The sequence below is a fragment of the Anabas testudineus genome, chromosome 8 (genome assembly GCF_900324465.2).
Source record: "Anabas testudineus chromosome 8, fAnaTes1.2, whole genome shotgun sequence".
In the NCBI taxonomy this organism is placed as follows: domain Eukaryota; kingdom Metazoa; phylum Chordata; class Actinopteri; order Anabantiformes; family Anabantidae; genus Anabas; species Anabas testudineus.
The window spans coordinates 16682680-16708729 of NC_046617.1; the positions used below are offsets into that span (position 1 = coordinate 16682680).

General features: G+C 39.7%; 1 protein-coding gene across 2 annotated transcripts; it reads right to left on the reverse strand.

The window, feature by feature from the left end:
* Positions 1-1700: 1700 nt before the first annotated feature.
* arhgdig (Rho GDP dissociation inhibitor (GDI) gamma) lies at positions 1701-24782 on the reverse strand. 2 transcript variants are annotated; one of them, XM_026356677.1, is made up of 6 exons: positions 24695-24782; positions 13217-13390; positions 11942-12025; positions 6144-6220; positions 4100-4163; positions 1701-3874 (listed from the first exon to the last, which is right to left on the reverse strand). In XM_026356677.1, the coding sequence occupies exons 2-6, from the start codon at positions 13383-13385 to the stop codon at positions 3675-3677; spliced, it is 594 nt and encodes a 197-aa protein (XP_026212462.1). In that variant the 5' UTR covers positions 13386-13390; positions 24695-24782; the 3' UTR covers positions 1701-3674. The 2 variants fall into 2 exon arrangements, with proteins under 2 accessions (XP_026212462.1, XP_026212378.1); XM_026356593.1 differs by lacking the exon at positions 24695-24782 and adding an exon at positions 20006-20193.
* Between the last annotated feature and the right edge of the window lie 1268 nt (positions 24783-26050).

A 26050-nucleotide genomic window follows, 5' to 3' on the forward strand; every position in this document is an offset into this window, starting at 1 on the left:
GAGGACTAAGTGGAGAGAGACTGATCCTTTTCAATATCAAACTTTTTTTTGTTCTATTAACTGTAAAATATCAACTGGATGTTTTATTGAATTTAAGATGTGAAGAAGCTGGAGGAGGTGCTTTTCCAACCTACCAGGATGTTGTATTTCTCTAGATTTAACTGACTCCATGTCGTCCAGCTGACTTTTTCAGCATCTCCTTTGTGCAGTGCGCCTTTTGTCCTGCTGTGTCTTTTCTCGAACTGGTGGAGCCTAAATTCTTCATCTGGATGTGGAGGAACCCTGTCTAGTTCGGAGAAATCACCTTAATCAAAAGATTATAAAATTATATCATTACTTTCATTTGATATAGTTCAACAAAGTCCCAGCTTTTATTTTGGAAGAAGTGTTTGTGGTTAAGATTTTAAAACAAAGCCCTTCGGCCTTGCATTTCTTACATTTCTCTTGTTTCTCACCACGGTATCAGTGCTGTAAACGTTCTGTGCACCATGCCAAATAAGTCTCTTCTGCAGGCTCGCTGTGACGAGCCAATAGTGACATCCGACTGGGGCATCCCTCTGCTGCTGGCTCTGCTGATGCTGGCTCTCATCTACACCTTCCTCTACCTGCCAGCTAGAGCCCAGCGAGCAATGCTGGAGCAGGCACTCAGCAGCAACAACACCAGTATCGCAGCAACCACACTGGGCAAGGAGGACTGGGACACATAGTTGAGGTGGATTACCGTCAAGTATGTTTTTTTATTGTTTTATAGGACAACGTCCACCTGGGAAATTTTGTCTGTGTTCCCAAAACTTCATGCGCTAAAATGACTGAATGACATCAAAATGACTTCTAGGGGGTAACGATGTGTTAAAAATCTAAACTAACATGACAAGACATTGCTGTTATTTTAATATTGTACATGTGATTAAAAAAGGTTTTAACTGATGTTGACTGTAACAGATGAGGAGGGATGTAAAAAATAACTTGTTACCCTTTTATGACGTTTGCCTCATTGTGCTGTTTCAAAGATAACACTAGCAGCACCAGTGCACATCCTACAATTCAGTATTCTTTGTAAAAGATGAGACCATAAATGCCGCTCAAATGCCTACATAAATGGAAACAACTGGTCTAATAGAAAAAAACCCTACAAGCACCAGATAATATTTGCTGCTACTATTTTATTAACTCTTAGAGGTAAACAGAAATTCATCATTTATTCTTTAATTAAGCCAAATTTGTATTTGAGTGAAAACTGTGATTCATGTTTTGTCTGACAAAGTAGTTTCTTTAAGTTGTCTTAATGTATATTAAACTATTACAAGCCATGTGCAAAATTAGTAACCCATTATTCAGGTACTGCGACTGCAGTAGTGAGCAGAGAGGACCTGAATGCAAACTCACTAGAAGGGGTTAGTGGATTGACCCCCAGATCCTGCAGCCAGCATCGACGTGTTCTTGTGCAAACACTGAACCTGCAGTTGCTCCTGGTGTCTGTTCCTTGCTTGTAAGTAAGTGTCACTGAATAAAAGCATGAGCCAAATGAATAAAATTACCTATAGGTAGGTTGGTGGAGGAGGTCAGGTGACTGGAGATGAAGGGGATGTTTGAGGGCATCTGGTGGCCGGTGTGGAAATAGCACAAGAAACTAAATGGAAAAGACAGGAATCATATTAACAGAAGAACCAATTAAAAGGAGACTCTTACTTGTTGTTTGAATTGCCTTTATTAAAAGATACAGTATACTAGGTTTGACACCAGTATTTAAAGATGCAGCACTTGATGGTTACAGGCTGGAAGGACATAAGGCACAGACAAATTATTTCCACCTATCTGTGCCTTTAAAAATATCCCTGTAAATACTGTATCTGCAGTATCTGGCAACCACTGACATCTGGATATTGCATCAGCATCGATTTTTTTTAAGTCACATTAAATCTTACAATAAAATTGTAAAAAAAAGAAAGAGAGAATCTTGTTAAACCATGCAACACCCAACAAGCCAACATTTACAGTTAGTCTTAGATCACAACGATTTCAAATGGTAGTTCAGTGTTCATAATGTTCAGCAACAATGACAATATCATATCCAAAGACTTAACACAATAACCATATTTTTATTTTTTTGTTGGAATTAATTCATCCCTTGATATACTTCTCTCACTGTACTTTCGGCTCCCATCTTAAAATCGTTCATCAATGTTTAACGCAGAAATGTATACACATCTTGTGTCCCTGGTTGAGAAAGGGCTAATTTGGCTCCTTTTTACTGAGTAAATCAAATCCTAAAGGACACACATGCACCTCTTTCTACAATATACACAGTTCAATTACAGTCTCAAGAAAAATGATGCTTTTGAGAACAAACTTTTTCGAAACAAGCAAAACACAAGATCCAAGATCCAGTGCATGAAGCATGTAAATCCTCATCCCAGTACATTACGGTTTTAAAAGAGAGCGATATTATTGGAAAACATTCTTTTAACTATTGAGTCAAAACTGTAGTGGATGATGTATACAGATGTAAAAATATCTGAGTCTGGATTTGATTTGTTTAAAGGAATTAAAAAGTAGAATCACGGGATCTTAGGACAAGCAGGTATTCAAATCATGATATGAAAGTAAGACAAAACATGACTGAGCAAAACATCTTCCTTCATATAACAAAGGCGTCACTAACACATGATTTGATACTAAAGAAAATGAAACGTGATGAAAAATTTCTGTGATTATTTGCTGCAGACACTGGTGGTGATGATATTTTCAGTAGGGCCGTGTCTCGCTGAATCTAAAATTATGTGTACTATGTCTGTGAATTCAGATTTCACAGAGTTATGACTCAGAGAGACTCAGAGAATCATTTCTGATGGAAATTGCTGCAATCAAACACTGAGAGTGTTGAAGCACTTTTATTGCCTCCATGAAGTGTGTGTCACTGTGGATCAGCAGGGAACTTCTCATTGTATCTTTGCCTCATGTTTCTCCCCTTATTTCACTTTTACGGCTAAAATCTTTATTAAACGTTCTGACGTGGATCCAGAATTCCTGCTGAGCATCTCTGTGCTCTTTATTTATGTTTTTCATTACTTCTCTTTTGGAAAACCTCACATTTATTGACTGTAGATCACTGCAATATACTTTAGTAAACATAACCATCTTGCATTATATCATAGCTTTACAATATTAATACATAAATTATATATTGTACTGAAAAAGGCATCTTTAGCTCGTTAATGTTTTTCACTTTAGGTGTAAGAAGTTATTCAAAGATCTTGCCACGTTTATGTTCTATTTCTGTTTGTGCCACAAGTGTTTTTGCAGACTTTGCTGCTGCTGTGTGAAGGTACAGATAAATAAAAAAGGAAAAATGAGCATCATCATGTTGATAACTCAGGATGGGAAATTGATGTAAATATAATGCTCCTCTCTAAAAGTCCCACTTGCACAAATGGTTTCAGAATATCTGCATTGAACAGAGAAGAGAGAAAAGGTAAAAGAGGGAAAACAGAGAAAGGGCGCTTCCTGTTTGGACATTACAAGTCTGCTCTCACAGAGTAAGGTACAGTAGAAGAGGTGGAAGAGAGGAGGGGAAAAGATGGAGGTGAGGAATAGAAGAGAAAGAACTGAAAAGGGTTGGTAGCATCAATGCTCTCTCTCTCTCTCTCTCTCTCTCTCTCTCTCTCTCTCTCTCTCTATTCATGCCAGTCCTTCTTAATGTCAAGGTTCCACTCCCAGGCCAAGTAGATGTTCTTGTCGTCGTCAATGAAGCAAGACTTGATCTGATAGTGGCCACGTGACAGCACGCCTTTGGGAGCCTCATCAACCGGACTTAGAAACTCATGCTCCTCTGCCCTTGGTCCATAACTTCCCACCATGTATGACACCTTGTCCACTGGAGGAAGACAGAAGACAGAATGGACACTTGTTAACCTGGGGCCATGTTCACAATGTTTGTTAGCGTCCTCCTGAATGACAGCGAGCTGCAGGACTGAGAGGAATCCTAATATAATCAAACTCAATAGTAACTAAGGAGCACACAGCACAAATATTATATAATTAACAATGACATGTGTTAATTTGTTACGCTGAACAGATCTGATATATAAACTGAACTCACCTCTTACTCCTTTTCTGTAGGTCACATGATGGTACTTTAAGCCAGCAACAATTTCTCTGTTAACCTGCAGACACAGACAGTTTTATCAAACGTTAGCATGAATTTCGTGTCAGTTCCAACATAACTTGAATGGATTTAGTCTCTAGAGTCTGTGTTTAGCAGGTTCAGGACTGTGGAGATTGCAGAGTAATCGCACACTGACTAGAAAGAGGGGGCAAACAGTACAAAACCAGTATGAAACTTAAATATTCATATGGCTGTAGAGGACATGACACCTTCTGCTATTACGCCATTGATTAGTGAGTTATATGCTCTAGCTCCAAAAGCATAATTAAAACAGTTTAATACTTATTAAATATATATATATATACATATTGAATTACAGTTAATTATAACAGATATTTATGCTCATGCTTTGTATCTGTGATTGGTGTTGACATTACTAATAAAAAACAACATATGAAACATGAGATGAGAATCTTTATGATCATTTGTGTTACAAAATGTGCAAGCTTTGCTCTCTTCTGTTGAACAGGGGGCAGTGAGGCAGTTTGTCCAGCAGGTGTCCTCACAGTAGAGCAGAGCCAGTGACTCTGTGAGCTGTTTGGAGAGTCTGAGCACGTCTTTCCTGGTCCCCTCAGGGCCAAGTCCCTCCAGAGCTGGCTCCAGTCTCTCTCTCTCACCCTTTCTCTCACCATAGCAATACAATAAAAAAATCAATGTATCACATGTTTCCCTACATCTGTAGTTTCAAAAGCACTTTTATTCATAATCAAAACCTTTTATTTTATCACCATTCACTCAGATAATAGTGTCATCTCCAGCACAGAAACACTTCCCACTCTCTGAATCACTCTCAGACCATTAAGGGAGGTTGCAGATGATTTGAAATTCAGCTGGTCGCTGAGTACTTTTGCAGCAGCTTCACTGAATTTAAGAGAATTTGACAAATGCACAACAACATCTACAACTGTATCTAGTGTTTTTCTTTGAAAGCTCCTTAAAGTCTATAAAAACTATAACAAAACAGCCAGCTTGCTTTTCTAAGTCAGTATTGTTCTTTGTTGGTGCATGTTTCATATTTCTGTAGCAAATCGGGCAAATGTAGAAATATTTCATAGTTGTTAATATTATCGTTATTCCATAAACATCCTCCCTAGCCTTTGGGTACACTTCATTCTCCCGTGTATATCTACTCAGCATTTCCTTTCAAAAATATTCCATTGTCTTCACTCTGTGTCTCTGTATTTATTTATTATGGACATGAGGGGTGCAGCTTGGGAAAAACACGCTGCAGTGTGTTTACAGAGTGATTTATTTGTAACAGAGAAGGGAAGGAAGGGGAAAAGGACAGGGGTGTGAGAAAGTGACAAGGGCAAAGAGTGGGGAAGATAAAAACACAGAGATGGATGAGGAGGAAGATGTTGGAAAAATGGTAATTGTAGACTCCAGTGGGAGAAGTAGAAGACAGAATCCTTTATGGGTAATTAACTCATGGATCATGATTTTTGGGATTTTGACTGTGAAGGATTTGGGGCTGTTGTTATTAACAAAACAACCATGCTTAACATATATTTAATCCTCTAAAAAGATAAGTCAGTTTATTCTCTCTGGGGAACCCAGAACCACAATAACGCTCTGTCAGAAAGTTGTTGAGTCTGAACCAAAGTGGTCAACTAACAGAGCAACAACTGTCAACAATAATCTAATATAAATAACTAAATAGAAATCACTAGTATCTAAATCTAACAAACAAACACATCTAAAATATAATCACAGTTTAGACCAGAGAAACAAACTTACTGATTGCTCGTCTGGCATTAATCCTTACTGGCACCAGCTTATAAAACATCACTGAAGAGACTCATTAAATATGATAATGGTCCAGTTTTATATTGTGGTTTGATCATAGTACACAGTGGCTTACTCAGCACACTTTTGTCTCCTTATCACTTACAGTAAATACACACAGTAGTCTATCCAGGTTCTAATGCACGGTGAATCTCTCCATCCGTAACATACTGTGACTGCGTCTACCTCTTACCTGGAAGTGGATCTTCAGTCTGTATTTCACTCCTTCCTGTAAGGAGAAGCTCTTCTCCTTCAGGGCGCTCAGGTCTCCTGCAAATAAAAACAACATGAACATGACACACTTGATGGCAGCTGTTACAGTATCTCAGCAGATGTGCGCTGTAGGTGATGATAAAAACATGCTGAATGACTCAGTATATGACACACACTGCTACTGCTGGCACATTCAGGACGGAGGGACCCTGCACTTTTCCCAAGTTGATCAAAGGTGCTCCTTAAGATTAATTAATCCTCTGGGGTCTTAGCCAATTTTACTGATGCTGCAGCTGTCTTGGTATCTGGATCTCACTTCCCACAATAAATACATGTGAAAGTACTGCTCTGTACTCATTGAACAGTTTGAGACAAAATCACAGTGAGTAGCAAAAAGAAACAAAAACAAAATACACACAACATGCTCACACCTACAGCTGCATGTTTGCCTAGTTTCAAACTAAATCAGCAGCTCGTCTCACTGTGGGATAAAATCATTTGAATAAAAACTTAAACTGGTGGATTTAGAACATTTTCCTTTCAGCTAAACAGGGAGATAATGTTTTCTGCATCGATGCCCCAGTACAGCTCTGATAGTTTGGTAATTTTGTGTTAGTGTCAAATCTACAGTGTAATACAATTTGTTGTACTATAAAATAGTCTTTGCTCCACTGTGGGGTTGAATAGGTCCATATGAAAGGGGGGGAAAGCATCCTCGGCTATTGTAAAAGCACATAGCAATCTGAAATGCGTCTAGTGCCTAATCACTTTATGCTCAATTTAAACCCAACCATCAGTCCTGAGTGCTTCCTAATGGGCAAAGCGAAACAGAGGAAGGAGGAGATGAAGGAGAGATAGATAAATAAAGTGAATAGATAGGAGGAGGAAGAGAGACAGAGAGGAAGGAGAGAGACAAAAAGGCAAAGTGACTGACTGAAAAACTGAAGCTGCACACAGCACATTGTTCACTCAAAAATACTGTGGGTTAGAGGTTTAAGTTACAGCTATTTTTAAAATATATGTGTATTTGCTGCACATTATTGGTTATTTGCAAAAAGGTACCTGACAAAATTCTGGTAAATAGTTTTATGTTTTATGACATGTTATGTTTTTATTATAATTGGAATCTTCCCATTGTGGTTTGAGAGCTTTATTCCACCACTCGAACACTTAAACAACCCCATTAAATAAAATCAGAAATGTGTGTTATCAAGCCAATGAAGCTGTTTCCTCTGTAGCTGACACTGTGGAGAGTTTTCTCTGCTTTATCTCCATCTCTTCTTCTCCACTCTCATTTCTCCTCTCTCTGATTTCTCTCCTCGTCTGCTTTCACTCACAGAAACACAGAAGAGGGAGAGAGGAGAAAATAAAAAAGCTGGCCTCTCCTGGGAGTGTCTGACTGAGAAAATAGGTCAGCGTGAAGAGACGTCTTCTCCTGTTCTTCTCAGACATGCACACACACACACACACACACACACACACACACACACATGTATGTGCTCTTCCAAATATGTACATGTGCACGCAAATCCACATACAGGCTGATAGTTAGAGGTTGGGAGAGGGAACAGTGACACCCATGCACAAGAACTTGTGAGGTGTCTCAGTAGATTTCAACTAATACAATGAATAGAATAAAATAATATGTATATTAACACATGATTTATGGGTTAGGGTTACTTTTACTGGTGGATTTTGGATTAAAATAATAATGATTTAAGTTCAATAAATTAAATTTCATTAACAGCAACCACAAAATATCACTGAGGGTCTATGACCGTGCTCATTGAGGTACAGCAGTGAGCTGAATGTGTAACTGAGAAAATGTGTAGCAGCATGCATGCTCAGCAAAAAGAAAAACCCTGGGAACATGAATGTTTAACAAAAACCAGTGGTTGCATTAAGGGCACCAAAGCACTGAAAAGACACGTCAAGGATGTTGTTTTGTGTAGCGTGGTGCAGCAGCAGGTCACACAGCACACAGTACAGACTGTGACACACCATATATCATGCTCTAAAGTGTTATGTTTAACCTCACAGCATGTTTATACTGTTATAGAAACAAAATAAAGTTTAAATATTGAGGTCAATTCAAAAATGAACTAGGACGGATACAATTTAGATGTGGACATTATGATAAGAGCGGTAGAACAGCAGTCAGACTACTTGGTTTACATGCACCGACCACATCTCCTCTGTCTCAAGGGCATGCAGATTTCTTCAACATCAGAACGATCAGACCCTACTTTTCAGACTATGCAACACAACTCATTGTGCAGGCTCTGGTCATATTGTGGCTTGACTACTGCACAGTCTTACTGACGGGGTTAGCAGCATGCACCCACCGTCAAACCCCAGCAGATAATCATGCAGCTGCACGTCTTGTTTTTGATCAGCCAAAAAGGTTAAGTTACACCACTTTTGAGATCTCTGCACCGGCTTCCTGTAGCTTCTGCATCAGGTTCAAAGCCCTGACCGTTGTCTACAAGGTGGTCAACTCAACAGCACCGGTTTACCTGAACTCCTTCATCCTGGTTACTATCCTTCTCCCCCACTGTGCTCAGCAAGCCAGCAACGTCTTGTGGTCCCCTAAGCTCAGCTAAAAAGATCCCAGGCAAAACTTTTAAACGTTGTGTTTCCACAATGGTGGAACGACCTACCCAGCTCTGCACGCTCAGCTGCCTCACTCTCAGTTTTCAAAAATCTGCTGAAAACAGAACTCCTCCAAACCTTTCTTTTTTACTTAAATCGTTCTCTACACCTAAAACCTTTAAAAAAAATTAGAATAAACAATCGTGAACTGCTCTGTAACAGCTCTTTCTAGAGCACTTTACTTTAACGTTTGTCCCCTTGGCTCAGATATTTATCTAGATATATAGATATACCTCTTTGGATAAAAGCCCTGTCAAATAACTAAATGTAAATGTCTTCTACACAAGTGGCCACACAGGGCTACAAATTTCTCTCTCTCTCTCTCTGGTAGACCGGACATTGATCTAAATAGAAGCACGGCAACAACAAACAATTGGAAACAGAGAAATTCTTGTCGAGTATCAATAAAACCAAAATCTGTGGGACCACACTCTCAGTAGAGCCATCTAAAGTAAGTGATAGGTGATGAGTGCATAATGATAAAAATGTGTGAGAGACAAACTTAACAATACTGAAACCTTGATGCACTCTTAAAGACACTGTATAAATGAACTGAGCGTCATAATTTTGAAGATCTTTGCCTTAATATTCCTTCAGATCCATTTTCACCTCTCACAGTGTGTCATTTGTGATGAATCATCCTCATGCAGCGAGCATTATCTGATGCATCCGTTCCATTTATACTCCTGCTTGCATGCTGCAGGGGACAATTAATGAGTGAGTCTGTCCCCTTCCACATGACGAGCCAGTTTCTCATTAAAAGTACTTGTATGAAAGATAAATGTTGCACTAGAGGAATGGTGTCACAAGACATGCAGCACAAAAAATATATTTAACCTGCTTTAGTAGTTATGGCAAACTAATCAAACTCAGTCTATCTAAATTGTACATTTAACAAGTTGAAGTTGAACTCATGTGACGATTTCGTAGTTTGTTTATATCTCAAAATATTTGACAAAAATATGAACCCAAAATTATGCATAATATGGCCGCTGTGGGAGGAGACCCAGAAACCAGAAAAGTCTCATGGAACAGCCCGTCAAGTGTCTGGTAAGCATCTTTTTCTGTCTCAACTCTGTTGAAGAACTGTTTTCTCTGTAAACAACCTGCATCCTCATCGGCGTCTTTATTATATGACCCTTGCTCTCTTCAGACCTTGTCCCTGTTGAATTTGTGGTGGAGACATTGCACAGGAAACGGAGGGCAACATGGAAATATTAATTAATTCACCACCTTCCTCTATTATAGCCATTTTCACCTCTAGTAGTCACCTGACCTGACTGGGATCATGGGACACAGGATGCAGGACAGTAACAGACGCTCTCTGTGTATATAAAATACTTCTACAGTTGCGTCTATATAGCTTGAGTATGAAACTCCCCTTATAGCACAGTCAGCTCTACTATAGTGTAATTTATCACACCCTCTGTTTTGCCACCCATTTTTCTCTCCTGTTAATATCAACACACACACATGCAGAGCAGTATACAGCATGCTGCTGTGGTAACAACCTAAAATGAGATGTCTAATGTGTTCATCCACCGATGGAAGGTCCACTTCACATCTAGTTTGGTGCCGGCTTGGCTGTCTTACTGAAACATGACACACCAGCAGGACCGATTATTACACCGCTGCTTACTCTACAGATTTACTTCGGGAGATACTTTTCTCTCACACAGCAATCAGCACTTTCTCCTTTTCTCTTTAGTTCAACAGCACAAATGCGCAAATACAACTTTCTCTTAATTAAACCAAATGAATTCAATAATGTGAACATCTCCCAGGGAAAGAAGCTTTTCATTTCTTTAGCAAATTCAGCAATACAAATACAGTACATTAGATATGCAGGGCCAACAAATCTTTTTACAACAGCCTTCAGTGTCAGAGAGCAAACAGTGGATTGTTGGAACGCTTACAATAAAAAATATCACACATCAGTGACAATCCCACAAACTTTAATCTTCAAGATCCAATCGTTGAAGAGCCATTTCACAGAAGCAATTTACAAGCCGTGTTTAAATGTGCTGCAGGCCGGTGGCAGCGCCATGTTTCACAAATAGTCAGTGCTCATAAATTGTATATCATTGTGAGCCCACATATCTTGCAAACCTATACATGAATCCTATGTGTGGCTTTTGTTATGATAAAATATGTCAGGATGATTGCAAAAGTATAAATAAATAATATAACAGACATGCTCCATATTAACCTCTGTAGCTTTGTATAATCGCCATAAGCAATTCAAAGCATATTGAATTACATACGAATCAAGTTTAGTTAGATTTTCACTGCTCTGAATTTGAACTTGTATCACTGGTGGCGTGCCCTTTAAGTACTACACATCCCTGTTTATTGCAGTCTTTGTGTTAAAAATGTGTAGTGCCTAAGCCCAACTTGACATTACTCAAGTGATTTTCCATTCTGCCTTTCACTTACTCCATCATCGATGACCGAGATCCAATCTGGAAGCATTACATCTGTCTGGTCTGCAATGACAGTGCCCATTTCGTGCAGCAGCAGCTCGTCCATTACACACTTAAACATGCTGCGAGATACTTTACAGTTCTCTCTGTTTGAATCATAATACACAGTCAGTTCAGCCTAGAAAGCAGGTAAGCTTTATTCTTAGCCTTTGAGAGTATTTTTTATTTAAAAATGCACAGTCAGTGGTTGTCCTATTTATCAGACACACCCTGACACACACACACACATACAGGTCGATAAACTTTGTCCCCTGTAGGGAATGACATAATGCCTTTGCAGTCACCTGATTACCATGCACCACATAGACACACACAGACTTCCAGACACCTCACTGTCCTTCCCCGCCTGTCGCTTTCGCCTGCATCCAGGAGAAAATGTCAATACTGCCCACAAAGCAAACATTTAACTGTCTCTCCACTCTTCAGAACGCGCACACCCACTGCAGTCTCTGTACACAAAGATGCAGCACCGTGTGGTGGGATGCCTTGCTCCAGGGCATGTGTCAGAGATTTTAGTCACTGTATCAGAAATCAGTATAGCAGCAGCAAACACATCTAGAACTAGCCAGAGTTTAGGGAGGGTGCTGTTGGAAGGAGAACAACAAAAATAGAGATGACAGGGTGAGAAATAGGAAGTGAGCACCTGTCAGGTCCATGGTGATTGGTCCAGGAGCTTCATCGCACAGCAGGGTCAGTCTGGTCACTCGGACATTAGGCCCAGAGGGGTCTGGAGATGAAAAACAGTGTAGTTACTAGAGTATTCACAGATTTGTGTATTTCTTCACTCACATATTAGCTTGTTTCTTTGTTCATTTGTTTAAATGAACAGCTCTGAGGAAATTCAATTCACCTTCTTGTTGGATTGACGATTAAAGGTGATGAAGATGATTACCATACAGTCAAGTCACAGAGATAATTTGCCAGTGATCCATAAAAACTATTCTAAATCCTGATGGTCGGTTCTCAACAACACTCAACTAGATATTTACCGAATCTTCAAAAACTCTTTTAACTCTTCGATTTTAAAACTTGAACTTTATGAGAAACGGATTAAAAACACTGGTTATAAGCAGCAAATTCGATTATTTTTTAAATCTGGTTTTGTCTATGTGGATTTAAGAAATACTTTAAGCATTTGTGAGTGTTTAGAAAAACCTGCCGATGACCAGAAAAAGAACTTGCAGTTTTAGGCTGTATATAATAAAATAATATTATTCAAATATTTCAGTCACTCTGGATTAAGGAAAGGTAAATTCAAAACTAGTATAGAGGTCTGACATCAGCATTCATTGTTTGACAATAAAAGCTTCCCCTTTTCTGCTTTTTCCCCTGTAATCGCTCTTAGTGTTGGCTGTAGGTGAGGGGGTGTTGAGTTACAGCAGCAGAGGAGTCAGAGCTATTCTACTGATATCAGTTGTCAGGGCTCGGCTGCTGGATTAGAGATGCTGAAGCAAGCAGATTTCCCATGTATGTGTGTGTGTGTGTGTGTGTGTGTGTGTGTGTGTGTGTGTGTGTGTGTGTGTGTGTTTGATCAGTAGGGCCACAAGGAACTGTGCACCAAGTCGTCACGTTATGTTCTCCATGTTGCTGATGCACTGAGGGCAATCGCAGTGGAATAAGATGCCACAAAACCGCTAACATTAGATCAGCATCCCTCTACTCCACTGCCCCATGGCATCTCTCCAACAGGCTATTTTATTAATACTGTCAGGAAAAGCCCAATGGAAATTGACACGACATTAAAATCCTTTAGATGGGTTTATGTTGAGAGGTTTAGAGGGTCCTTGCTTTACTTCTTTGTGTATTCTATCTTGTAATTGTTTCACTCAGAATGAATTTGCAGTTAACAACTTTCTATCTGTTACAACAACTTATACTTGTAAAAACACTTCCTCAGGTAAGCAACAACCACACACACCTGCCACCACTGGTCGCGTCCCCAGCAGGGTCTGCTTGTACTTGACCAGGCTCTCGTCATCTTTGTCCAAGTCCTGAATCTCCTGCAAAGACTTCTGAGCAGGAGGATTGTAGTTGAGATTTCTCTCATCCTCTTCATCCTCAATAGGCAAATCCTTTTTGTCGGCCATGAGACCTTCCAGAAAGAAGATAGAAGAGTAGAGCAATAAATATCAACGTTCAACGTGCTGAATTGTTTGCAGAAGGTTTTAGAAACCAGTGTTTTATATTTACACTCAGTTCCTCTTCATTGTCACCCTAAACATATTCCTGAATTGATTAGAAACTTGATTAACTGTTTATTGATTTAAAGCATTGTTTCAATCTTTTATCCATATATTTACTTTTTAAACTTTGTATCTAACAACATTTCAGCCAATCAGCCAATATATTTCTGTTATATTTCAGTGACTGAAAACTCTGCCTGCACTGCGAGACTCAGTCTGGGACAAGATATAGGTTATAATTCTATGTAGGCCAGCTCCAGTCATCCGGGTTTTGATTTCATCAAGGATTTTGATTCAATATTGAATTTTACAGACATTCGATAATGTGTTCTGCAAGCTGAAATTTCATTTTAGCATCTGTCTCATCCCCATCTCCAGTGAGTGAACACTTGCCGACTAGAAGGGTCAAAATAACTGGAAGGATTTAAACTAGTAGCAAAAGTAGCAAGAAGACATCTGTTTTATAGAAAATGGTTGTCAAGACTCTATTTTCTGCAAAACTTATGGTTTGTTAACAGAAGGGTAAACTATTTGACCTTGTAGCACCGGATTTTATTACCAAGATGCACCAAAGGCAGGAATCGACAACCTTGTGTTCGCTTTTCCCAGTGTCCACGCTGAAGAGTGAGGACGTGAAAGGTGACAGAATCTTTTCATGTAGACTAAAATCCAACTTGAAAAGACTTATAACCTCATGACCACTTAAAATTACTCTAATCATGCTTCTTAGCTAAAAGCTAGTTCTTTGTACACATACATGATCATTTACTATACAAAAGTGCCATATGATCACAAACACAAATGCACAATCATGCATAACTTTAGAGGTTAATTATCTGGAGAACAGGACACACACACACACACACACACATACTGCAATCTGGACGTCTATTTACTGTGGTGTAACGAGCATGTGTAATAGCTTCTGGTTTAGTTTTTACTGTTCTTAATGAGACAGCTCAGTGTACACCAGCTCCGAGCTGTGTGTAGAGCTAATTGGAAGACATAGAAAGTACACAAGTACACACAAAGAGTGTTATAGCTTCTGTAAACATTAGTGGAAATTAAATGTGTTAAACTGTCACATAATGACCCAATTTAAGTGCCAACACGCGCACAGATGCACACACAAGTACTCATGCATTCATCTGTGCTAGTAGCAGCACCCCACCCAGTCAAGGCCAAACACGACTGTCTTTCCCCGTCACCATGGCAACCGTTTCCACTCCCCTTGCAATAACATCACCTTTGCTGTGAACATGTTATACGTCTGAATATACACAGTGGAGCATTTGATTTCCACTTGCAGCAAGAGAGATTGATGGTTTACCAGTATTAGTATTCCCTACACACATTAATACACACGATGTGGTCGGTCTTAGAGGTTAGTGTCTCTTGGTTGTAGTTTTACTTAAATCAATGTTTAGCCTTAGAGTTTTTTTTATACTTTTGCACTTTTCAGATAAGAATAGTTGTGCACCATCACTTAACATAGTGTGTGGCAAGTTATTAGCAGGTACCGCTAAAGAACACATTGATGGTGTCTGCATACCCAGCCAATACATTTCTACTTACAAGAAGCTCATGTTCTCAGTGCATTTTTACTGTTGGTAAATGTATAAATTACTTAAGGAACTTTTTATATGAACATTTAGATTAAAAAGGAGTTGGAGATGAAATACTCCTAGTGGCGCACTGATACTGCATGCATTGGTTAAGGTTAGGTTTCTGGGTTGAAGTTATTACCTCCTCACCTAAGCACACAAACATTAAATATTATATTTTAGTTATGGATGTTGCATGTGCTCATAAATGTTATACCTCACTGTATTTACATGTCACACTCTAACCCCCACACACTGTACACACACTGCAGCATAAGCTAGTGCAGTTTCTGAGCTGCTATTAAAACCAGTTTCCTCTGTGATGCCTGAGCTCTAATCTTTGATCTCCCGACTGCTGAGCTGTCAGTAACTGCATCAATTAACATTTGTTTTAAAAGGCAGGGTTTGGTCCACACAAAGATAGTATCTTGTACAACTTAGGGTTTTAATGTGGGTTTCTTTTAAAACTGTAGCAGCCAAGCAAAATGTGTTTTTACCAGCTTAACTTAATCATCAAAGTCTGTAACAAATAGTGATTCTGCTGCTTTTATGGAAGAATTTATTTAAATAACAGTTTTAAAATGAACAGCTAAAGTTTAAACCCGTCCTGTAGAGCAGAAAATATTAAAGCTTAATTAGATTTTAACTGTTATTTGTTACTATGACCAAAACATGAGGGAGCAGCTGAATTAGGGCTAAACATGCAGAGCTAAAACCCTCCATATTGTGCAAATCTGCTGTTGGAACCAAGTTAAAACTAGCAAACAGACAGCAGTGTGTGTGCAACTGTGTGGGTGTGTGTGTGTGTGTGTGTCTGTATATTTTCAAACGTGTGTGGGGTTTTTCCAACGGTCTATGATGTGATATTACCCGGTGAATTTGTTTTTTATGCCGGTAACACTGCCTCATTAACCCGGTAGCTTGTCAAAGCATCTTCTGCATCATTACACACATGTAAAATATGTGCTAGAAGTATAAATCAGCATTCTGTGTTGTTGCTAAACCTAATGGATCGTGGTGAGTTTGATATGTATATTTACTTTTTCTAGAATATTACACCAGAAAAAAACTAGAAGGTGTTTAGGGATGTCGAGGGAAACAAAAACATAGAGAGCTAGACTCTAGCTACGAGAGTCATGGTTGTTTTTTAATAGTCTTTTAGAAAATTGGTGATTATTTTGTGGTCATTCTCTTTTTGCTCATTCGGCATCTCTGCACTCTGCATTTGACATCATTTTGCATTAAATGTTGGCAGTCACTGCAAACACAGGGATCTGCTGACCCCTCTGGAAGCTGGGCCAATGCCATTTAGTGGCAACTCAGTCACAAAACCACATTATTAAATTAAAATAATTTAGGATTACGTCTGTATAAAAATAATTTGGATTTTTGAACAGCATCAGACTCGGACCTGTCACAGTGTGTACAGTACAATACAGTACAATACAGTACAATACAGTACATAGACTCTATGTTCATGTGCTAAATCAACATGTTTAGAGAAAATCAACACAGCAATCTGGCACAGGAAAGTCTGGCTTCAGGGGAAGATACAAAGAAGACTGTTCACATGGGATCTAAATGCACACAGTGTGTTCGACGTAGACACGAGACACACACACACACACAAACGTACAAATTAAACATTAACAATGCAAGAGAGTAGTTTAGTTCCAGTGAAAACGAACTTCTGGTTGCTTTTTTTGTCTTTGCCAATAAGGAAACTGATGGATTACCTGAAACTGTTTCTTTATGAGCAAGTGCACTGTAGTTTTTATAATCTACAAAACTGAGCCTCATTAAAATACCGTGTCACCAATGGGGCATTACCTCTCAGAGTTGAAAGGGCGTGTTTCATTTTGTTGAGACTTTAAATAATCTGTTAAACGTCTCTCCTTTTGCCTTAACAGCCTTCCTTCATTTTGATAATCGTTTCCTGTTTGGCTCCTCTTTTCTTAACCCAGATAACCCTTCACTGTGTGAGGAAAACACTCCTTTCTCACTACGTGTGTGTGTGTGTGTGTGTGTGTGTGTGTGTGTGTGTACCATCAGCATTGATTTGCAGTTTTTTTATAGTCCTCTCGGCTCGCTGTCACTGTTCTGTTCTAATACTATAAGGAGACCTCTGGGACGCTGAAATGCACACACATATATAGAAAGAGGAGCACGCACGCACACAAACACACGCTCGGTGGAAGATAAAAAGAAATCTTTCAGGCCTCTGCAAAGCCTGTAACAGCTTTTACGATGAAGGAAAGGGTCGTAAAGAGGAATGATCACCATAACAGCATTACATGCGAGCAGGGTTTGCCTCCATCTCCAAGGCTGCTGTCAGCGCGTGGCCTTTTCTGCCAAAACACAACTAGAATCAATCTGTCACCTGCGTGATTTCCGTGCAGAGCTGCAGACACCCTGTTCACACTGGAGACACTTGTAACACTTCATCATGCTAACCAGCAAGTTGCTGAAATCTTATTTCCCAAGTTGTTAAGATGGCAAACAAATATCAGCGTGGTCACAACTGACACTGTTTATATTTAGCCCACTGAATTCTGCAGGCCTGACTCTATTCAATATGCTCAGGCTGTAATGTCACAGTAGTCAGTAGTGAGCAGTGTGCAACACAGCTGCTCACATTTACATATGTTTTTGCTTTGTTAAAACTGTTAATAATAATATTTAATATAAATGTGTTCTAAAACTAAAATGTAAGGACTTCAAAGTTTTGCCTTTACACTCTCTAGCAAACACAAACACACAGTTATACATTTCTGAACTAAATCAAATGGCCTCCAATCATAATGTGAGATCCATTGGGCTCCTTAGATTCCTCCAACAAAGTCATCCCGAAAATAGCAGCTTACTGCTATTAGGATACTATAAGTAAAAATGTCAGTAAGGGACCTCCGTCATAAGCAAATACAGGACCAATCAACTAGCTGACACCCAGCATGATGATAATCCAATACATGTGTGATAGTTAAACAAAATTCAAGCCCGGTGCAGCTTGATCTTAAGGCTAATTGTGATATGAATATCTAGGAACTGGACATACATTGATGAGATGGGGATGAGTCGGTTAGAAAACACGGAGAAAACAGAAATAAAACAAAGACTTCAATTAGCCTACTTTATGCAGGCTGCTCGCTGACTGCTCTGGTGTTTGCTGATTGACAGTCACATGGGCCTCACCCACTCGCTCTCTGCCACACACACACACACACACACACACACACAGTGTAAAATATCATGAACAACTCTCGTTTCCTTCCTGGTAACAGCTGCTGACAGAACATGTCAATGTCAACCGCCAACATTTCCCTTTGTTTCCTTTCTTTTGTTGAAACCCTCTCCTCCTTTCCTCCTGCCTCCTCTCTTCTTCTTCTTCCTCCACCTATTGTTTCCACTCATCTTCTCTTCATCTCACTCCTCCTCCTCCTCCTCCTCTCTTTATATCTTCCAGTTCACCTCCTCTCCTCTCACTGTCCTTCTTTTCTTGCGTTCCTCCTCAACCTCACCACCTTCTCCAAACCTCTTCACCTGTTTCCCTCAATCATTCCTCCTCGCTTTGTCATTTTGCTCGCTACTCTTGCCATTTATCTTCCACTCAGTCACCTCCCACGCTAATATCAAAATCTCCTCCTCCTCGTTTTTCAAAATTCAGTCCCAGCCAAGTGTTTTTGACAAGATTTGATGTGTCATATCCACAGAAATACTGCACAGACGCTGCAAAATGCCATTAAATGATTCTTGTGCATTTTCAACTTCACTTCACTACAAATTAAACTATGCAAAATGATAATTAAAGCGTTTTTGAACTGACAGTTGTTGTGACAACCTAATTAATATTGCATTATTAATGAAATAGCTTGAAGTGTCTAGTGTTGGTGAAATGTGTCAGACATGAATAAAACATTCAGCATGTGCACAAATTCAAGATAAGTCGAAACATTATTGTCTCTAGTTTAAGAAATAAAGAATGGGTGAAGGACTAAAATTTCAGCTACACAAGGATCCTGAGCAGAGTGATCAATTGAAAATGCTGCTTAAGATTCAAGTTAAGAGTTAATATAATCGATTATTCATGGGCTCCTTTCAACTTAAATCCCTCTTCACCGCCACTTCTAAGACCTTCACAGGAGTTTCTTCTCATTTTTTATTTTGTAATTGTCGTGTCGGTCGTTTCTTTATATAAACGACTGATCCTTTCCCTCCTTTATCTCAAAAAGCTCACACTCTTATACACACACACACCTGTGTGAGGGGAAACCCCAGGACTGTTCCACCATCTGTAGCTGTTCAGCAATACTGCAGTATAGTCAACACCACACACACACACACACACACACACAGAGAGAGAGAGAGAGAGAGAGAGATGCCTGGCTTTGCATCTTAAGTACTCTTGCAAACACAAAAGCTAAGAGCAGCGTTTAAAAAAAAAAAGCAGACATACGTGACATTGTTTAACTCGTGCATACGCTGTGTCATCACACACACACACACACACACACACCCCATTTTGAATCTGTGAATATGCGTGAGCAGAAACACAAACACACACACACACACATACAGGAGATAGTGTAGGATGTGATCAATATAGGTATTGATCTGCCACCTTTGGCTTGTCTTGGCAAGCGCTTCATGTTAGACATAAAAATGTCCACACCCTTCAGGATAGAGACATATGGCACACACACACACACACACACACACACACACACACACACACACACACATTAAAGCACATACATCATTTAAAACAGAAACATGCCCATACATTTTCATTTATTTAGTATTTTATGCATTTCAAACACAATGAAATGAGAGTTTTATGCACATTAATAACTTGGATCACTGAAGTTATACTAATTCACAGCATGCACACACACACACACACACACTCGGCCATTGCCTCACCTCTGTAGCACATAGTTAGCCACAGCAGCTCCAGCACCTGACCCCCAAACTCACACACGTCCAATCCCAGCATAGTGCCTGTGCGGGGTTACACTCTGCGACGACTGGCTAAAGAAGAACCAGAGAACCGGGAAAACCTCCACAGGTAGAAACAAACTACCAGAGCAGCGGCAGATTAAATAGAAGAGCATCCGCAAAAGTCTTGGATTGGAAATAAAGAGGAGGGTGGGGGGGGGGGGGTCAGGAGAGCATCTCCACCCCAGAGGAAATTTAAAAAAATGTAATTGGAGGGGTTGAGGGGGAAAGAGAAGCACTGGTGTGTGAGAGAGAGAGAGAAGCACAGAGGCAGGGAGGGTATCCTTGGGTGTGGGTGGGGATGCGTGTGAGCTAGAGAGAGAGGATGAGACAGGGAGGGAAGGAGCCGGCTTTCTGCATTTCTTCTTCTGCTCTTTAGTAAAGTAGAGCACAATGACGAAAAAAAAGAAGAGGAAGAAGAAGAAGAAGAAGAAGAGCTGTCAGCTGTTTTTCTGAATGCAGCGGGGATGCTGGAAACTAGCAGAGGGAAGGCAGACGCCGGGTTCAGCCAGTCGAGCTGTCTGCAGCAGCACACGCGTGTGGCACTCAGACGCTGGCTATCGATTCGCAGACGAGCTGTGGACCCCTCCCCTCCCCTCCCTCTCCCCCCCTGCATCCCTCCCTGCCTCCCCTCCTCCTCCTCCTCATGTCATCAGCCCAGAGACTGCAATGAGCTCATCCTTTACCCTCCCTCTTTCTCTCTCTCTCTCTCCCTCAGTCGCTCTCCCTCGTCTCTCCCCTCCTCTCTTTCTCCACAGCTCATTCCTTCTCACGCATCACCTCAAACTCTTTCATGCTTTTATTTCCCTCTTCATTTTTCACTTTATGAATTCTCTCGTGCTGTCTCGTCTCCCTCTCCACCTATTCATCACTGTGTCACACAGTGTAGTTATCTTATTTCCCTCCTCCCGCCCCTTTTGTCTTCATCTTCTTCTTTATCTTCCTCTGTTATTAAGTGACCACACCCTATCAGCCGAACGCTTCAATCACAACTCTTCACTTTTTTTCATCAACATTTTGTCATTTTCTATCATCTTTTCCTCCTTCTCTTCTCCTCCTTCCTCCTCTCTTCCCTTGAGCAATGACACATGCTACAGTACTGTAGAATACTAAAAGGGAGGCTTCACTTGACAGTCAGACTCACTGTCTCTCACACTTCTTAACACATACCTCATTAATCTGTCTGTCAAAAGGTTGTCCGGCTGTTGTATAACACATCATGGAAAACAATTTCAGGCTTTCTCTGTCTCTCACTCCAGCAAACCTTTGCATGACATTATTTTATGGCCATATATATTTTGATAATTACGAAATTATCACCTAATAATATATATAATAATAATATATATAATAATTTAATTAAAATCAGGAATCATTGTCATTTCTTTCAAGTCAATGAATGAACAAAAGCACAAAATACGCCACATGTCCAAATAAAAGTCACACGCAAACATTTCGTTTGACCTCTTTTAGCTTTGATTACAGCACACATTCACCGTGGCATCATTTCAATAAGCTTCTGCAATGTCTTAACATTTATTCTCGTCCAGAGTGGCATACATTTTTCACCAAGATTTTGTATTGATGATAGGAGAGTCGGACGCTGCGCAAAGTCTTCTCCAGCATATGCCAAAGATTCTTAATGTGGTTAAGATCTGGACTCTGTGGTGGCCAATCGATGTGTGAAAATGATGTGTCATGCACCGTGAACCACTCTTTCACATCTGAGCCAGATGAATCCTGTCATTGTCATTTTGGAACATGCTGGTGACATCAGTGAAGAACAAATCCAATGATGTAATAACCTGGTCATTCAGTATATTCAGTTAGTCTACTGACCTCATAAGATTGCTGAACCTAGACCTGACCAACTGCAGCATCCCCAGATCATAGCACTGCCCCCACAAGCTTGTACAGTAGGCACTAGACATGATGGGTGCATCACTTCACCACCTCTTTTCTTACCCTGATGCTCCATCACTCTGGATCGGGGTAATTCTGGACAATCAGACCACATGACCTTCTTCTATAGGACAGTTCTTAACCCAGTTTTAGTAGTTTCATTAGTCTCCTCAGATGTTTTCTTTGCCTGATTCATGTCAATAATTTCTTCTGAAACAGATTATCATCTTTTCCACGACCACAGCATGAGTCTTCAGACATAGTTGTTTAAGAAATGAGAAGCTACTCACTGCATCACTTAGGGTTAAATAACTTGTTGCCAGCTGAAAAATGATCATCTATGCAATTAATCCAGTGGGAGTTCTTACTTGTTTGCTTAGTTAAATCAAGGTGTTGAGTGGTGACTCTTTTTTTGAAGGGCAGTTTATTAGCTTGGCTCCAAAAATATTGACTTAGTTTTGTCTTTCAGTCTTTTCATTTCTTGAAATAAACTGTATCATTCATGACATTTTGGCTTCATGTCAAGTATCCACTGGGTGTATTCCACATAATGATATGTAAATACACAATTTAAGATGGATAATTTGTGCACTTCCGTTATGGGAACTTCAAGAACTAACATCCTATTTCATTTTGCACAAAGGGACTTTCCAAGCTGCCTACAACAATATTCTTGGTTTATTTTGTCAAAATTTACACTACAGACAGTCTAAAGCCCAAAGTTTCAATGTAGAGCTCAAGCGAATGTCTAAAATATAAATCATTCAGTTTTTGCCGTACCACACAAGTGTTTCTAACAATATCCAGGACACAACAACAAGAAGGACTAGCTTCTCTCAGGTGTAATTCACAGTATTTTATGCATCAACATTGCAAGTAACTTGGTGCTTAATAAGATCCTATGATGCAAAGTTGGTTCCAGCAAAACAAAACATCTTTGTCCCACTGTATAAATCCAGCATTTTAAAATGGACAAAGAGAGTAAAATCCAATTGAATACAATGTGCTTACTCCAATCATTACTGTCAGTATCAGTGGTGGGTCTTTCTCCTGTCTGTCTTTAAGCAAGCAGTGCTATAATCCCATTACCGTATATTCATATTGCTTTATGGAAATATAAATCAGCCACAGTAGTGGTTCCCAGTGGGGTGAGTATCATCTATAAAATGTGTGCTTGAACAAGGCAGCCACGGATGGTGTCATAAAGAGCATTTAACCATGCATAGCCGGGTTTTTTTCCTCAAACAGGAAAAACCTGATTAAATACTCAGCAGGGACAGACCTGGGTATTATCTTCATAACATGATGACAATGGTTCGCCTTTAGCTGAACCCATCTAAGACCATCTGTTTAGGTAGATAACACCTACTAACATGACTGTATATCTATACAGTCACAACAATGACTGTGCATTTAACAAACCTACATATAGGCCACTGTATGCAAACATTCAGAATGAACTGCCGTCTTGCTAAGAGGTAAAAAGTTGATAGTGAGCTGGTTAGCTTAGCTTAAAGACCAGAAATATGTGTGAGTAGCACTTTTTTTGTCAAAATGTTCACTATTTGTTGGAATTTGGAAGCAAGAGAGAGGAAGTAAGATGAATAAGTGAAAACAGCATTACTGTACCTAGTGAGAGGTAAACTACATGTCACCTGGTTAATTAAAGTCTTGCACAGTTTTTAAACAGTAATTACTTATACCGTTTATAAAATAACAGTCCAACGTTGTTAAAAGAAAAGCTCTATCACCTCAGTACAGCGCACTGCTGACGACAGGAAAAAAAATAATTACCATACACTACCACACCTCAAATGAAATTCATGGACTGATATCACATGGATTTGCATGTGTAATCTGCTTTGATTCAGCAAGTTATTCCATTAAGCTGTGGGTACATGAGCTGTGGTAATTGCTTTCTGTCACCCACACACAGAGCCTGTAAGCTGTACACATGGGGAGCGTGTATAAGTAGCATCGAAACGCTTTTCTGGCCATTATTGGATGGGGAGCATTTATCTCGGTGTAGTGTGGGAAGAATGAGCCCAACTCATTTGGTGCCCATTCATCCATAACCGCCTGATTTAGCAAGAATGAGAGTGACTGAATAACCCAGATGCTAATTCTTTGAGGGAACGATAATAATTTGATGCAGGAAAGGTAGTCGCTGTGCAACGATGGATCAATAAACACAAGCAATTGTGTTTGTCAAGCAAATGACTGTATACTTAACGGGTATTAAGTATAAAGGTAATCAGTAATCAAGTTCGTTGAGTGATTAATAACTAAGAAGCTTCTTACGTTGAGGTCTTCTATTTGCTGTCCACAACTCAAAATAAATGAAAGAAAGCGCAAACTATCTTGTCAGTTACCAAAACTGGTGAGGTGCTTTTCCGTCAGTAAGTAGAATCAACTCATACAGATACTATAAGATGTAGATACAGAGTGGGAAACAAAGGATGGAAAGGATTAAACACGATAAACAATAACAGCCAATACTAGAGAGGAAATACAAGACTGACAATGAAGAGCTGACATGAAAACACAAAACATAATAAATGAATACTCACAAAGTTATTTTAAAAGTCTTCAAGTTTTATAAAACTAAAGCAGTAATTATTCTAACTGATCACTGTCTGTCCTATTAGTTCTTTGGTTTTATAACTTTTAAATCTTCAGATTTACTTGTATTCATGTTTAAAGTTATTTTACCTTTTTCAGCTGAGGGTGAGAAACTCTTCACAGACGCTGAGAGCTGGCAGCAGCGTTCTTGTCTCCTCCACTAACAGAGACACTTTCATCCCCTCAGAGTGGACAACAGGCCCTCCCCTGGCCTCAGACCAGACCTGCAGAAAAACAAGGGAACTATTCTCTGTTTGTGTCAATTTCTTCATTCGGCTCCATCAGTTTACAGGATAAACTGAGCTGAGTGGACACAATTACAGTGTAACAGCCTCATACAGTCTAGAAATGACTGCAATCACATAAAGTACTGCATCAAATGGATTGACTCTTATAAAGAGAGGTTGTTAAGGAGAGGAAGAATGTAAGGGGCCTGTAGATATGTGTGCATAAATGTTTCCTTAGTTGTAATGTGCATCAAGAACCATAAGAACTTACACAAGGAATAAGAAGGATCTTCAATTATAAAACCAACTGATTACTGGTTGCAGTCACCTTTGGATGTTCACACATTGTGAAAGACTAAATTCATCTGGTGATGTCCAAAAGCACAGGTGAACTAATATTAGTCTGTTTGGTTCAGGTTCAGCGTCCAGATGTCAATCACACTGGTTCACTATTAGGTCAGGATACAACAGAACCATTGTCAACAACAGCGTTCCTCTTTAGCGGAACTGGAACCTTATAAAGAAGCTGTGCGTCAGGGTGTCAGGTGCTCTGCCTGTTGTTCCTGCTGTTTTCAAGTGATTGACTTCAGTTTGCCTGGAGGGTCACTTCTCTGTTGTCTAGTATAGATTCTCTACTTTCAGTGTCTTCAGACTGTTTTATAACAAAACCTATGAGAACTGGTCTTTAAACACAAAAGACTCATTCACTCATTCTTGTATTATCTTCAAAGAAGAATGGAAGGCATGTAGTTTAGTGTTAGCTGGGTGAAGAGTGCAGGTGTGCTGGCATGTTCAGAATGTAAATACGCAGCTGGAGAACTGCTCAGGGTCGTTTCTGTACATTTCAGCACCTTAGACCACACTTTCACTAGTGAGCCATGAGTCCTCGCTTGTCAGCAGCAGGATTTATTATCTACTTCAACTCCAGTATGAGACTGGGAACCATGAATGTCTAAAATTCATGATAGCCCTAATGGCTAAAAATGATAATGATCTAAGTCTGTATAATGAGAGGTTGTTGTTATCTAGTGCAGGCATTGCTGACATGGAGACTTACACCTGGTAATCATCTGAACAAAACTGTAACTGATAAGCACATGCTGTAGATGGAATCTGACTTTAGTGGCAGGAACTACAGCACCTGAAGCTACAAATCAACCAGTGACTTTGGTGCATTTAACACAATAATAATAACAATGATGACAATAACAATAATGAT